Raw genomic sequence first — 15,805 nt, 5'->3', positions numbered from 1 at the left:
TGTCTTAGAAAGAAAAATGTGTGCTCCAACCAAAATCTAACTAAAAGATACATAATTGGTAAAGATAGGTACATCACCCTTCCACACAAATAAAACTTTTTGGCAAGTATAAGATTTTTGCAAGCTTTTATAAAATCAAAACTACAGAAACTTCAATTCAAAAAAACATTGAATTTTTTAAAAATTGATCAAGCAGGACAAAGTCCTATTAATTCCCACCTTACTTTTTAAGCCAGCAAAGCATTTAGTACTTTAGTCTACCTACACCAAAAAGGCACCACACAGCAAGGCAGACCCTATACTGGAGTTCTGAGGGCCAGACCACCGAGACGGAGAGTCCAGTACTCCCTTTTTTTGATCAGACCCAAGTTTACCTGTCTAGAACCTGCACAGGAGGAAGGGAGCACTCTCAGGCTTTTGGTGTTTCTGATAAAGCAATAAGGATAGTTTGTATTACGTCAAGTTCAATGAGGCAAAACAGAAACACAGAAAATTTTTTCAGGGCTGGTTTGTCCTTCATTGCACCTTCATTTCTGAACCTCACTATGGTCAGCACCACTGATAAAAAGAATGCAGCCATGTTACAGGCAGAGATTTCTTTCTTCATCTACATGATTGCAATTAGTCATACGTAAGCTAATCTGTATCCTTCCAGTATGGCATACTGAGTAAGACATTGGCTTGGGTCTCAGGAGATACACTTCTAGTCCCGATTCAGCTACTGACTGCAGACAGAATTTAAACACGTCACGTCATATCTCTGGGTCCCTCTCATCTGGGGAGCAAGGATACAGGCATCAATCTCTTTAGCAAGCTGTTTTTGAGACATACCAACGAATGGCATTGTGCAAGAGCTACAAATTATTATTTTGCAATTAAACAATTGAACACTCGTGGCACAACCGCCACAAACAGATTTAGTGATTATGACACAGAATAATTCTGCAAAATAAGTTAACAGCTGATATATTACAGTAAGAACTCTGGTACAAGTATTCTTCTGTTTTGGAATTTATTTAGGCCTCTATTTTAAGTATTTTTATGAAAACAAGAATTGCTGTGAAATATTACTAGAGAATTAAATTGCCTCATTGGGCATTTTTTGGCAGTTATGCAATCCAGCAGCTTTCCTGTGGCTTGCAGGGCTATGATTTCAGGGTCCACACTACTTCGGGTCAGACATCTGAGGTGCCCTGAAAAGCACACAGCCACGCAGTGGGCCAAGGGAGAGCATCTTGTGCTCTCCATCTATTGGTAAGTGGGTCTGAAGAGACTTTCAACCAGTTTAATTTTCAAACAAGTGATCCACATACTGAGTGCTGATCATTCAGTTTAACATCCAGGCTACCTCATGTCATAGGGTCTCGACTTGTCATCTTTTTATCCTCTTTTTTAAAGAGGAAAGACACGTGGCACCTCAGAGCCCCACTACCCTGCCAGCCTTTCCCTTCCTCATCCCACAGCCTCTTCAGCTCTCACTGCCAGACCGCTGTCAGTCTGGCTGGCACCACCTCTGCACCCCTTTCCTTGGCTCCTTTCGCTGCCTCCTGCAGCAGCAGCATCAAGGGGTGCTTTCCCTGCTTGAGCTGATACACCTGACAGGCCATAACCATTTGTACCAAGCCACACACCACATTTTTAATACTGTGGTAGATTTGACCAGCTGGAAGCAGCAGTCTTGACAACAGAAAGCACTGGGTTATGGACTCAGGTGGAAATTAAGCCTGGGGAATACGACCAATACTCTGCTGAAAATTTCATGGCTTCCTTCACAATAATGTTTCTAATTAAAAGAGCAAAATACAGACCCATCCTAACAATTTTAACTTTGTGTACTACTCCTACTCCTTAAGCAGAGTGCTCTTTGCTTCACAAAGTGCCTTGCCCCACACAGGCTGGGAAGGGTAAATGCATGTTACAAATTCCCTAGCAGGCAGTCCACTAAAACAAATACACTTCACCTCAGCACCTCCTTTCACATTCCACTAGGTAGTATTTGTTTGTTTGTTTTCGTTTCTCCTCTTTGGTACCTATCCGAGACGTCACAATCTCAGGATGTTTACCCAGTTAAATATTTTTACATAACCTAACCCCAAAAAGCTGTGTTAAGCTCTAGTTCTTGACCTGCACATTAGCTTTAACCAAAGGAAAACCACACCTACAAATCAGCTCTTGGGCTTAATTGTATCAGCACCCTTACTTCATTTCAGACATACAATCTAGCCAGCAGAAAAAGGTCTGTACACAGTAGACCTAAAGCCAAGCTTCCACATGCATTACTTCTGGCAGGAGTGCCAGCTGAGCCAGCTTACCCCTCTCAAAATATTGCTACCACAGAAAGCAAAAGCAAGAAATTCTCGGGAACAAAAACCTGCCCTATCGCCAAATTAACAACAAAGTTATTTTTAAGTTCTTTGCAAAACTTTAGCCATATGCTTTTAAAAACGGACTTCTACGTTGCAGATACATCTAAAAACATGAAGCCTTTAAACATTATTTTTAGGAACAAAGGGATACATTTAACTGAGGAAAAGGTTAATATTGAAGTGTGGGAGTAGGCAGAACAGAGTCCACTTCGGCCCTTTGGTTTTTTGATCCTTACAGATCTGTTGTTCTCTTTCCTGGTGTTCATACTCAAATCTAAATGCTGAACTCTGATATCTTGTCATTTCTGTGGCAGTAGTGCAAAAACTCCAACTGTACTGTGTTTTTGAGAGAGAAAGTATTTGGATGCAGGAAAGTTGGGACTTATTTATAACAGCTGCTTTTAAATAATTAGACACGAGAAAGTAAAACCATCAGCACTGCGCATTCATAGCCCTCAAAGCAGTCTATAGTAAGTAAATTCTTAGTAGTCTTATAAGGTTAGTAGAAACATTATCTTCATCTCCAGGTGATGAATCCAAGGCCACATACTGAAAGGCAGAGTTGGGGCACTGCCGACAGCTAACTTCTTCATTACACATCCAACATGTCAACCATGAGATGATGCCTCAATCGGCCAAGTTTACATAGCTTCTCTTTACTACCAGTTTTCTTAGATTAAAAAGCACTTATTTCCTCAGCATTTTCTCCCAAGCTCTTTCCCCAGTCTTACCTTTCCTGAAACAGGTTAAATACTAATTCAAGCTTTTCAGTAACAATATTCCTTAAATTGCCAGTCAATGAAAGAATGTGAAGAACATGGAGCACACGTGACTCATCTGCAATACAAGACTCCCAACATTCACAGACTTGAACAAAATACCTGTCATGCAAAACCCATCTTGAGACAGAAACATTTGTCATAAGCGAAACACATGCCAAAACTAGCTGTCTTAAGGAAACTAAAAGAAACAGAAGAAAACAGCGCAAGCATAGCTCATTCTGGTAGGATCATGGGGTACGAGTTATGTTTGTGTTGGTTCCTGCCAAAGCCAAACCAGGTGCCATATGAAGTCAAGTAATTCTGTCACAATGCAGATTAGCCACAGATGGCAGCCCTTCATTTCTGAACGAAGTGAGGCATGAATATGAACAGCATGGAATAAAACAAAGTTCAAAAGGAGGGGGGGGGAAGAAGTCAATATTTATAAAAGAAAACAGAAGCATGTCATGTGCAAGCCAAAACCACAATTGATTTTATCAAATACTGTAGCCCTGTATTCAAGCCAACTCCACTTTGCTATTTGATGTATATATTCATAATATGCTGAAGGCTAAAGCTGAAAGCCAGATTCTGTCCTCAGTTACCACTCTGAAAATGCACCATAAGAATTCAGTGTAAATTCCATGCAGTTCCAGAATTAATAATGAAAGGTATGTGATGAATATGTGAAGAGTAAAACCAAATTCTGAGCAAATTTGTGCATATCATTAGAACTCACAAATTTGTGGAGCTCATTTGTTATATGCTAATGACAACAAGACTGCTACATGCAGCCTCTGATGGGTTAGGCTCCAAGCTTGTGTAACCTGGTGGGCCTACTGGGGCTATGTAAATTAATTTCATAAGAAGATCTCCAAATGTTTTTAATTAAATTTTTTTCTTACTTATACTAGAGATATGCTGTTACAAAAACGTCCCACTTGGCATATAAAATAGGTTCTCTAAGACATCTGAAGTGTACATAAAAAAAGTCACACTGTAATACTATCTGATAATGTAATGACAAGACGAAGTGTCAGAAAAAGTATAAAACACTATGTATGTACAGTGAGGGGAGGCTGAAAGCTATCTATGTATTCAAGAAATATTTCAGAATTACAGTCAGATAGCTTCACAAAAGTTTTCTAAACAACTCTGCTGTAAGTTATTACATTCTACATTGTATAAAGTTAAATGTAACTAAGGCTACCCATATAAGGGCAAAACTTTTCTTTAGCAAAGATAATTTTATTCATAATTTCCCATCTGTAATCAACTTTTCTCAGTCTCAAAACAGACCACTATGAAAGGTAACAAAATGCTAAATGTCAAGCAAAAGGTGTCCGTTATGACCATTCACATCATCAACAGGAACAGGCTGATTGATACAGGTGATCTTTCACCACAAGTGAATGTGGATACTACTCTCCATATCAAGATAAAAAGAAGCACATAAGAATAGTCCATTGTATTCAATAATTCTATGACTATTTCTCAAAACAAAATGTTGTTTTAAGCAGGAAGTTGAGTGCCCACAGGGGTTACTGTAATTCCAGGTAATGAATATGTTTGGGAAAAAAAAAAGTACAGTTTTGCTTGAAAGGCAAAATCTTGTTTTACACAAAGTGATCACAATACAAATATGGATTATTTTCAAGTAGAATACTGACTGACATTTTTCAGAATTGGTGTCAATCACTTTTATGATTTGATCACAGACTGAGTTACTTAGAAAGTAGACTCATTTCCTCTCTTTGCAAAGAATGCACTGACTATGGGCAAAATTAGATACTTATGGTGTACTTGTAATACTGCCAGAATACAAACTTCCATCTGGGTTACAGAAGTCACAGACAGTACACAGAATACTGTGTTGGTTTTTCAGTTTTCAAAGAAAGAAGATCATTTTAATTGTATGAAACAATCTCATAATCTTTACTATAGAAAAAGTTTCACTTTAGAGATTAAAAATACAAATATGTAAAATACAACACACCTCTGAAGAGCACAACTTTTGCTGTATTATCTTAAGCAATAATATTCATCTGCTTACTCAAAGGTGTTGTGGGATCAGCTGGTGTTGGCACACTTCAGAGACATCGAATGCTCTATACACTGATGTTCATGTGGAAGAAACGATTGCTTTCTGCACGTTACAAAGAAGCTGGGTTTAATGTAAAAGCTGTGGACAAAGCTGCTCTTTTGTTGACATGCTGTGTTATATGTATTAAGAAGCTATAAGGTTACTCAGAACTTCTATTCTGTTCTCCATGCAGAAATCCCAAGCCTTGAACATCTTTTGGCTCTTTATAAATCATACAGTTAATGTCATGACAAGTTAAAATGCATGGAAAATTGTTACACATTGTGAAATGAAGAGAAATATAGACTGTGACAGACTGCAGCAGGCAATGTGAAAGGATATAAAGATATAGACACTTACATATCCGTCATCACAAGGGCTCATAGAGTAATATCCCTTTATGGGCAAACAGGCACACATTAAAATAAAGAAGATTAAAAAAACAAGTTAACAGAAATAAATCACAGAGAAATGCACAGTTCTAAAAAACCAACAAAAAAAATAGCTAAAAATTAACAATTGGCTTTGAAAAGAAAAGTATAAGCATCTTCTCCAAATCCATGTACTTGTATGTTTTAAGACTGAAATCTGTGTCTCTCTCATGATATATTTAAATTACAAGTCTTCCTTTCAACACCTGGCAAACATACCTAGTCTGCACATTATTCCATTATAACTGTCAGTTATAATAGCTACGTACCAAGCACCAACACGTTTATGTGAATATATGACTTCCATTGTTCACTACACTGAAGCAGCTAAGAGAGAGATACCAATGAACGTGATATCAATCAGACCTCAGCTTCTGAGAAAGCCGCTGCAAGTATTCTCCATACTTGCTTTGATTGCAGTTTCTCACCAGCACATAATGACAGCTGAGAGGAACAATTTAAGGTGTTTCAGCAATGTTATCAATTCCTCATCCCAAAAGGCTCCAAGGATAAATTAAGAAAAAGTCTCTGGAAGGAAGCCTAAGATTTAGTTACTAAAATAAAAAAAAGGTGATAATTCATGGTTTGAGTAGTTTAGTACAAAATATGCCATGTTCTCTTTAATTAGACTAAAATATTTAACTTAGCTTTGTATCTAAAAAGAACAATCTTAATTCAAAATAAAAGTACATAGTTCAACACAATGACATTAACACCAACATTAATTATTCTACTTCAAGTCTTTTTGTGCAAACATGCCAATACTTACTTTCGAGGACATATTTGTGCAGATGAATAAGCACATAAACACTGTATTTAGCAGGTTCCTCTTTAACAGACATATACAGCCTTATACAGAAGGTATAAGAAACTTGCCACTCTTCACTGTGAGCGGAAAATAAAGTTCCTTCTATTCTTCAACCAATTTTAAAAGTCTGACATTATTCTTTTTATGACCATCACACTCAGAATTCCCTGATGTGAACAAGTATTTTAACTTTCACAGTGCTATACACACATACAGACAGTTCCTGGCAAAGACATTTTAAAATTAAATTTAATACAAAGGACAACATCAGTAGAGAGACCAATAAAGTGAGCAAAAGAAACCTGGAGACAACCCATATCATGATGAGAGGACATTTCAACACACGCATGACCTGAGACAGTGAAAACACATGTAGGCATCAAGAAAAAGATGACATTAAAGGAAAGTTTTGACATTAAAGGAAACCACAAAAGGTTGGACCAGACAGCCTTTCAAGGTCCCTTCCAACCTGGGCTATTCTACGATTTGAGGACAATAACAGGAAAAGTTTGTGGAAACCCCTACTGATGGCAACACCTTACCTTTAGGGATGAGGAATTTATGCAAACAAAAACCCTGCCTAAGTTACTGCAGGTAGTTGTATCACCTGCAGCAACTTGTGAAAAAGGCATCATGTAACCTCTCAGCAGAAAAAACCCACTTTGCTTACATAAAGAGGTAGGTTTTTTCTTCTTTACCATATATAAATGGTAACATATAAGAATCATCCCATGGACAGGGATGGAAAAGACTGATATATTTAATCCTAAGAAAAGCTTGCTTAGGGTAGATGCTGTTTGCTGTAATGTGCATATTATTTTTAAATGAAAGAGTGTACATCCACATTATGCTTGGTGAATCCACTCTGAATGGTTCAGAATAATAAAAACAAAACTTCTGGTACCCTATCTCCTAGATTTCATGTGGTCTCCTGGTGCAGAAAACTCACAAGTAAGAAACAGAATACCTGCCACCAACTATTACAGCTTGATGGCATGTTCATATTTGCAGTAAAAAGCGTGTTTGAGGAAAAAAGCACAGAGCACAAGAATAAAAAGTAGCCCATGCTAGTCTTTATAGCTATTGCAGAAAATTAAGAAAATTCCTCCTTGTTTACAGTTTGTAAATGACACAGAAGAGCTGGTGCTTTTGTACAGTGACGGAACTAAAAAAAAAAAATTAAAAAAATAATTTTTTCCACAGTTTCAAGAGTTGTGCCAAAAGAGACCTAAAACTTGCAAGGGACATTAATTCACCTAACTGTAGCTACAGGTAAATATAATCAGACTGAATAGCAGTAAGAATGTAACAGGCATTTATTCTATTCTATGACACAGGAGCAATATATAAATACAACTATACAGCTTTCTAGTCACAGAAAGATTCTCCTGTGGTTAACACACATCTTGACTATTGACAGAGACTGTGCATCTGAAAAAGCAGTTCCTTTTTTCCCTTTTATCCGAAGTTTAGAGATTCTTATTACATTATCCCTAATCCAAGAAATTCCAGGAAGGTATACATCTTACTTGAATCAGAAAAATCTATTTGTGGGTTTAAAACTTGAGAATATGCTACTTCCGATGGGGAGTGAATGTACAACACTTCTGTGATAAGGAACCAGAATCCTCTTGGCTTCATGACGTGGATTAAACAGAAAATTGCAGGCATCAAAAAAACCCTACAATCCATGCTTCTTACCCACCAGACAAATCACTATTAGAAAGAAAAAAAAAAGTAAAAAAAAAAAAGTGAAGCTTAAGTTATCTGAAGAATATTAAAGATGTAAGGGACAATGATAGATCACTGATTTGAAACTATTCTTTTCCAACTTACCAACCATTACACTGGATTAAAGACAGTTCCCTGTCCAAATCAACATTAGAAAGTCAGGAATCTGACTAAATCTTCAAATTAATGTTTCCTCAACTTGTCAGACCTAGCGCTCTGTCCTCCTATTCTTAGATCCAGACCTTTTGCTTTGACAATTCTCTCAGGTTTATCTCCCAGTTCAGGGCCATACATATCAAACAACATGATGGAAGATGGCGCCAACATTCAACTGCAGCTAGGAACAAAGCTTTATGGTAAACAGGGCTTTAGAGAAGCCTTGGAAACATCTCTCAACTGTAACACAGTAGTGTGGCCTCTCTCCCATTACACGCAGCAGATGCATCCTGTTAATGGATGGTAGATCAGGCTCACAAGCTGACCTAGGAGGTCACAGAGCTGGCAAGAGGCATGAAGTTGCTCTGTGAAAGAATGAGAGCCAAGCCAGCTTACCAGAGAGCACAAAGCAACAGCCAACACCAGCAGCCCTTGTTAAGTAAGATTTCATGGGTATGATTACACCAGGAAAGTCTTTTGGTTAAGAGACGCCATTGCCTCAGACTTAAAGCCAGTTTGGTAAGAAAGACTTGTTCAGGGTTTTGTCCTCCAGATACAAATTTCTTCCAATATGAAAGGACGGGCCTTCAGCCACAGGGGGTAGGGGGGCAAACCAGGAAGCTGATATTTGTACAATAACAGCACATATTAGTAAGTGATACATGCTACCTTTACTGTAATTTCAAAGCCTGAGACCTCAAGGCTTTATATTACACAATACTACTTTCCTGACATTAAAAATTGAGCACAGAGTACAATGCGCTGGGAACAAAATCAAATTTGTAGGCAAATAATGCTACCAAGGATATAATCCAAGGCATACTCTTTAATTTCCTTGGGCAATACTTCATTTTGGTTACAGCACTGGTACATTCCTCGTTCCCAGTATAACTTAAAACTACCAGTGTAGTGTAGCTGATTTAACAAAATACGCTGTAGTATACATCTCAGAAAATGATGCAGCTTTAGAATTTTCTGCTCGCAGAACCTGCTCCCAAACCTGGATTGTCCCCTGAGTTGTGCCTGTATAGCTGTGAACTCAAGCACCTCCTCTTTCCAAACAATGTAATGCACATCTACTTCATCCCTAAGTAAAAGTGGTAGAAATTTAAGGCCACATATCAGTACAACAAAAAAGTAATTTCCTTGCTAATGATTTTATTTTCTGCTCATCTATTTAGAGATACTGATCTGCCAAAACTTATTTACTTAAGGGTCTAGTCCTGACACAGATGATGTCAGTGAGATAGGGTCAAATCCTGAAGACTCAAGACAAAGTGGAGAAAAAAACCTGAACCACCATATTTAATGTCTGCCAAAACTCTTTAGACATTGATTTTTTTTTTTTTTTAAAACATCTCGCTTATCTTGCCTATACAGTAACCTAATGGTAAGGATGAGCAAAGAAGCTGCCCCTCTGCTAGTCTCTTCCCTCTGCAATTCTACAGGTGACTGCCCCTTACATCAGAAGGGGTTTTCTGAGATGGAGTAGCTGGAAAGACCATACTTGAGCATCTTTAATTAGTTATGAGCAAAAAGTGAAAGCACCGTCCAACACAAATCCAGCACAGATGCTGCAAACTCATGCTACTACGTAGTCTGGGTCATGATGCCTCCAGCTTTATTCCAAAACTTATGTGAAAACCTGAAACCACTTAAAGATAGAACAATAACATCTAAGTGTATAACAATGAGGTATTTGGAATCCTTGAAGTAACAGGATGCCTTAGTGGCCTAGTGGCAAACAGTCAGAATTTGGTTTTTAGTCCATCGCATCAACAGAGTCAGGGAGTCGTTAGAAGTATTTTGGGATGATGAGGAAGGAGTCTCATTTTTTCTTCTCAGAAGATGGGCTAGATATATTTTTTTCTTACTATACTAATTTGTGTTTCTGCATGTTTGCTGTTCATGTATAAAACCAGAACTCTCTACATGGGAAATAACCAAGAAAATATGATCAATCAAGTGTGGACAAAAGAATAAGATGAGGAAACTGGGTTATGATGCAGTGAAGGTCTACAAGTGAAGGTTGTGATTAGCCCTCCAAAACTTGGCTAATGCCTCAGACAGCCCAAGTGCGTGGGTCTGCTTAAAGAAACAGCATTAGATTTCAACCACAGTAGTTAGTGTAACCTCACTGTTAAGGAGTGACCTAAACGAGCCGAGAAACCCTTGATCTAAACAGTCTCACTGCTATAGCTGTCCTGATTCTTCAGTAGAGATCTTTGCTGGCACAGCAACTACCTCAAATAGCGTGGGTAATGTAGCCATAAAGTTACACAGAAATACTTATGCTAGTAAAGCCTAGTACAAAAATAGATACAACTGTGCCAGAAGAACACAGCTTTACTCAGCTTAATCTGGCTCATTTGGGACAGAAGGGAGGCAAAATTTTACTTCCAGGAGGGGAAAAAAAATCCACCACCACCAAATCTTCTTTCTCTGACCTATCTACATAGCTGGAGACCGTGCTAAAGCAGCCATAGTGGCATAAGTATAGTGGCAAAGGCCACTGGAACAGAAATGCTTTTAGAGCCACTTTTAGAGAAGCAGAAGTAAATAAAAATGATACCTAAAATCAACAATCATTTCACAGCTGAGCATCTTTTAGTAGAAGGGAACAGAGGAAGCATGGCTGCAAGAGATTTTGAGCGGTCACCTAATCTGTTCTGGAGGAGCAGCCAAGCATCAACTATTCCTGGTAAATGGTAACCGTTTGTCTACCTTGTTTGTAAAAACCTCCAGTGACAGAGATTTTGGCTGAAATACTGTGCTTATGCACTGCTGCTTACCCACTTCTTCAATGATCACTTATTGTTCTTAAAAGTCTCTTTTTTTTCCCACAGAGAAGGAAACAGATGCCTGTACCTAAAGGCTAAACCATACAAGGACAGATGTTTATGCTAAAATAGCATATGTGATGGGGGTACAAAAAGACATATGCAGTCTAGCAATAATCCACCCAGCTTTCATCAGTGAAGACACAGCTTCAGCCACTTCTGCACTCTCTGCAAAGCAGATAAAGAAACAAATCAGCACCTTGCATAAGGATGACACTCTTTCCTCTGTCCCCTTCTCAAAACAGTTCAAGAGATCAGAGGATCAACTTATGATAGAAAGAAAAGAAGTAAGAGTGAAACACTGGGCAAATGGAGCACCTTGAATGCACTGGAGAAAGAGAGAAGCCTTGATGCAAGCAGAGAGCAGGAATAGATAGAAGAGGGCATGTGGCTGTACAGAATGGATGATCTCAGTACCAGGAGACACACACAACCCCAACATCAGATGGCAAAAATGCAGAAGACTACTGGGGTACATAAAGCATTATCTCTGAAAGCCATTGGCAGGAAAAGACCCCTGAAAATTGTTGGTTAGAAGATAGATGGGGGGGACATTATAGGCTGGGAGATGGCATAACCATGCACCACAGACATGGTATAAATCTGAGGAGAGAGGAGTTACAGGCAGCCCCTAATGTTGAGGTACCAAACAGAGATCCTAGTTACTTCCTGAAACCCTGGGATATGCAGCCTGCAAAAGCTGCTGAGACTGCACCTCCTAAATACATGGCAAGTCAGATAACGGTCAGAAGCCCTTTAACAGGGAAGTGAGGGAATTTAAAACAGCTTGAAGAGCAATGAGGAATAATATTTATCTCTGAAAAATATTAGCACATAAAAAAGGGAACATTTTTATTGTCTCATCTTTTTGTAACGGATTTTCAAGGGGAACAAAATGTACCCATAGCATCATTGTTATTAAAAACTTTGGCTAGAGTAAGGAGCTAGAATCTTATTCTCTTCTGCTTTTCCTTTGACACTTCACAAAGCTCCCCTACTGCAGAGTGAAGTATACATGAATGTCTGCCATGGCAAAAATAAGAAGCACAGTTCATGACTTCGGCTTTGCTTTGTAAAGCAGTGGCACACTATTTTAATATTAAAATATTTTAATGCAGTTTTAATGTTAATGCTTATTTGAAAAATTTGAACAAGCTAGGTATTAAAAAAGGTCGTATCACTGAACAGCTCTTACACTATCATTAAGTCATTTAAAATTTCACACCCCCAGCCACAGTTTCATAGACACTAGAAACTATCCTAAGCTGGTTCTGCTGCTGAAAAAAAACACCACCCTCCTCTCTATTTAGGCAGAAGAGATTGAGCAGAATGTTAACGGACACAAGCAGCTAGGTATATACCACAGTCATATGAAAAGGAACAAGAGGCTGGTGGAGTGGGAAGGAAAAACCCTAGGCATCCCGAGTTGCTTAACAATAAGATCAAAGATCCTTCGATATGGGGTTAAAGCCCATCACGTAAATCAACAAGGTGGCTTAGGTGTATCATCTAACTGCCCATCTAACAACTAGCTCTTACAAAAAAAGGAAATCCTCCCTCCCTCCTCTTTTCCCCATTTGTTCTCAGAATCTTGTCTGATGTTTCTCCTTTAGCTGGCTAGGCCAATTCTCTCTCGGGTTATAGGAACATCACTGACAACAGAAAGGAACAGAGTGTGTGTCCAGAGCTGAGTAACACCACCACTCCTTTTTAGCTAAATTAAATTGGCTAAGATGTGCCATCAAACCACACTTAGGTTTTAGGATTTGGGTTGGGTTTTTTTTTTTTTAAAACTTTCGGTTAGCATTTTAACAGATACACAGATTACTGTTATCATAACAACAGAATTAATCGTACGCAGCTATGACTGTGTAACTATGTCACTGACCAGCATTTGAGATCAACAAAACCTTATGTATTGCCATATTCTTATATAATATTGGATACTTTATGTTTTGCCTTTATTATCTCACATTTGTTGTTCAATATACAGCTTAAGTGGTATTGTCTTTTGACATAGTTTCTGTAAAATACCCAAACATTAATACTTACAGTTCCAGGCCTTGTAAAGTCGATACTATGTGCTACACTTTGTCTCATCTGATTGCTAAACAAGCGAACACAAACACTTTGAAGATACTCTGGTGTGATCTAAAAAATAGGAAACATAAGGAGACAACAGGATTATATAAAACTTACACTTTCTACCAGATAAGTGTTTCTGTACTAAAGGTTGTTTGGTTTTTTTTTTTAAGAGGGCAAGAAATCACACACCTGAGACTCATCAATACAAGTACAAGGTATAATACCACAACTACAGTTCTGTTCAGAAATTAAGAAAACTGTAAACTCTCTTCATCTGGGAATAGTTACACTATTCACAAGACTAATGCTAAACACTTTCAGAGAATCTAGAAGAAAAATGGCATTTGTCACACCTCTATTTGCATACAGATATTCCTCAATCAAAAGGTAAGTTCTCCAGCAGTAAGTATGAAGAAGTTTTGTGCTTTAGACTTAGGCAATGATGTGCTGATGTGTTTTCTAGCTAAAGAGCAGAACTCACACAACTCTCTTGTACAGCAGAGGGAATAAATATGAATTGTACAGGACTTTGTGTTTCAATGCAAAACATCTCAGCGTGGTTACGTTTTTTATTTTGGGAAATCTACATCACAGTAGAACTGCCAAATTTCAGAACAGTTATTAGCTTCCCCAGAACAGAGGTGAGAGGACTGAGATTATAGAAAAGGGAATGGGGACACTTTTGATATTTTCAGACCTACAGAGAGACAACAAAACCCTTCAAATTCATAATGCTGAAACTTTAATGCAATTTTATTCAGTACCCAATTCCACTTTGGATTCAGAAATAACAGAAACCAAGATTCATAACAGAAGAGCACCCTCAGCTGGACACACTTGGGAAGGATCAATTGACTGCCCAGCACAAGGCTTACAAGGGAAATGAAACAAGCAACTGCAATAAAAAGATAACCAGTGCCTGGTTCCTTCACCGCAGCAGGTAAGAGGATATCACCTTGGAGGTGTGAAATGGGAGGCAGCAAATGAATGACTATGTGCTTCTTATTGTTATCAAAGCTCATGTGAGCAGATATCTTTCCTAATCTGCTGTAAAACAAAATCCACACCTACAGGCAAATTCTTCCCTGCAGTAATGATGTGAACAGACATCGATCCCAGATGCAGAGTAACAAACTACAAGATGTTCACATGGATGACAGGAGGAAGGTACATACTAATTTGTCAGCAGGCAGCACAGGAACTCCTAGGCCATTCTCCCTGCTAACAATTCACAGCTCCTTTAAAAGCATCTAGAGGCCACTAACATCTGCCATAAAAATAATCTTCAGGTTATACAGAAGTTATAGTAGAGAGGCATGCTCACAGAGAAGAGAGGACAAAAGATGAAACATAAAATCATCTCTGTATAAAAAAAAATAACCATAAGAAAGTTGTACCTTCTCCAGTCACATATGCATGGCCCATTTCACAGAGTGAATAACTCATTCACTCCTACCCCAGTTCCCTTTACCAATTAAATTAACAAGTTCAGCTTAGCGGAACAGAGAGCAAAGCTTTTCCTCACCAAAATTTTGGATGAGAAGATTGTTTCCACCACAGTATAACTTAAAGCAGATCTGGCAGCAGTTTTAAATATATAACAACCTCTGATGGGCTGGATTGCAGTCAGTAATCACAGAAATGCCCCCTAATCACTGCTGATGCCAAAGTTCAAAAGAGGACTCTCACAAGAGATCTGAGATGTCTTCTTCAGATCATCTTCAAGATTTTTGAGCCAGCACAATTCAACCCATCTTCTGCACTACCTTTATCCTAGTACATAGGGGTGACGGAAGAATCTCTCATCCAAAGTGCTGTGTTTCATCAGTAAAGAGACACAGTACTTACAGAAATGCTCAGCACTATGAAGTTTTAATTCACATTTTAGTGGCATTCTCTCTCCTTTTTCTGGGGGGTGGGGGACGGAAGTACACATCTGAGTCATCTCTTACCATCTTGCCATTGACTGTGGCCTCCAAGGAATCCACCAGCTCTGCAGTGACTCCAATGAGATTATGGTAGTCTGCCTGCATTTTGTTAAATCGTTTCAGGTAAGTCATGGTCCTGTGCTCAGATTCCACTAACTGTTGATGAAGATGTTGCAACATTTCTGTCAAGAGAAAAATAAAAAAAGAAATAACAGAACCTTTTCAACCAAAACGACCAAAGAACCCACAAGCGTTTTTACTGTTCTGAAGGGACAACTTCAAGTGCTGCTGTGGAATTATATTTATCTAAAGGGTGGAATTTCACTGCAAGGATAATTCCATCCTATAGCGTGATTTCATTTCATCGCAACAGCTAGAAGGATTTATTTTGTCTTAATTGCCCAAAGAACCAATTGCTTCACAGTTCCAGCAGCAATACAGCCATTAGACAGTAAACATCACTAAATACATTTCTGAAGAGGATACTGTTTTAAAAGTCTGTTCATACAAGAAGTTCCATGCTATCAGAGACAAAATGAGGCTGTGGGCATTGAATCAGAAGAATATGTGACAATGCAGCTCAGACTTGGTTAACTCAACTTGCTATCTGCAGATG

The 15,805-nt window shown here is 38.4% G+C and overlaps 1 protein-coding gene across 7 annotated transcripts in view; it reads right to left on the bottom strand.

Annotated features, from left to right (window-relative positions):
• Positions 1-15,805, bottom strand: part of ARMC9 (armadillo repeat containing 9) — a 69,380-nt gene that overhangs the window by 40,377 nt on the left and 13,198 nt on the right. For 6 of the 7 annotated variants that reach the window (XM_054835401.1, XM_054835404.1, XM_054835403.1 and 3 more), the window contains exons 8-10: positions 15,214-15,371; positions 13,229-13,327; positions 5,571-5,606 (exon numbers count right to left, since the gene is read on the bottom strand). In XM_054835401.1, coding sequence (XP_054691376.1) covers positions 5,571-5,606; positions 13,229-13,327; positions 15,214-15,371 — 293 coding nt within the window. The remainder of the gene's footprint in view (positions 1-5,570; positions 5,607-13,228; positions 13,328-15,213; positions 15,372-15,805) is intronic. The other variant, XM_054835407.1, reaches the window with a different exon arrangement.

The sequence above is a fragment of the Grus americana genome, chromosome 9 (assembly GCF_028858705.1).
Source record: "Grus americana isolate bGruAme1 chromosome 9, bGruAme1.mat, whole genome shotgun sequence".
NCBI lineage: Eukaryota > Metazoa > Chordata > Aves > Gruiformes > Gruidae > Grus > Grus americana.
Note: the sequence above shows the minus strand (reverse complement) of the source record. Positions and strands in the feature narration are given on the sequence as shown.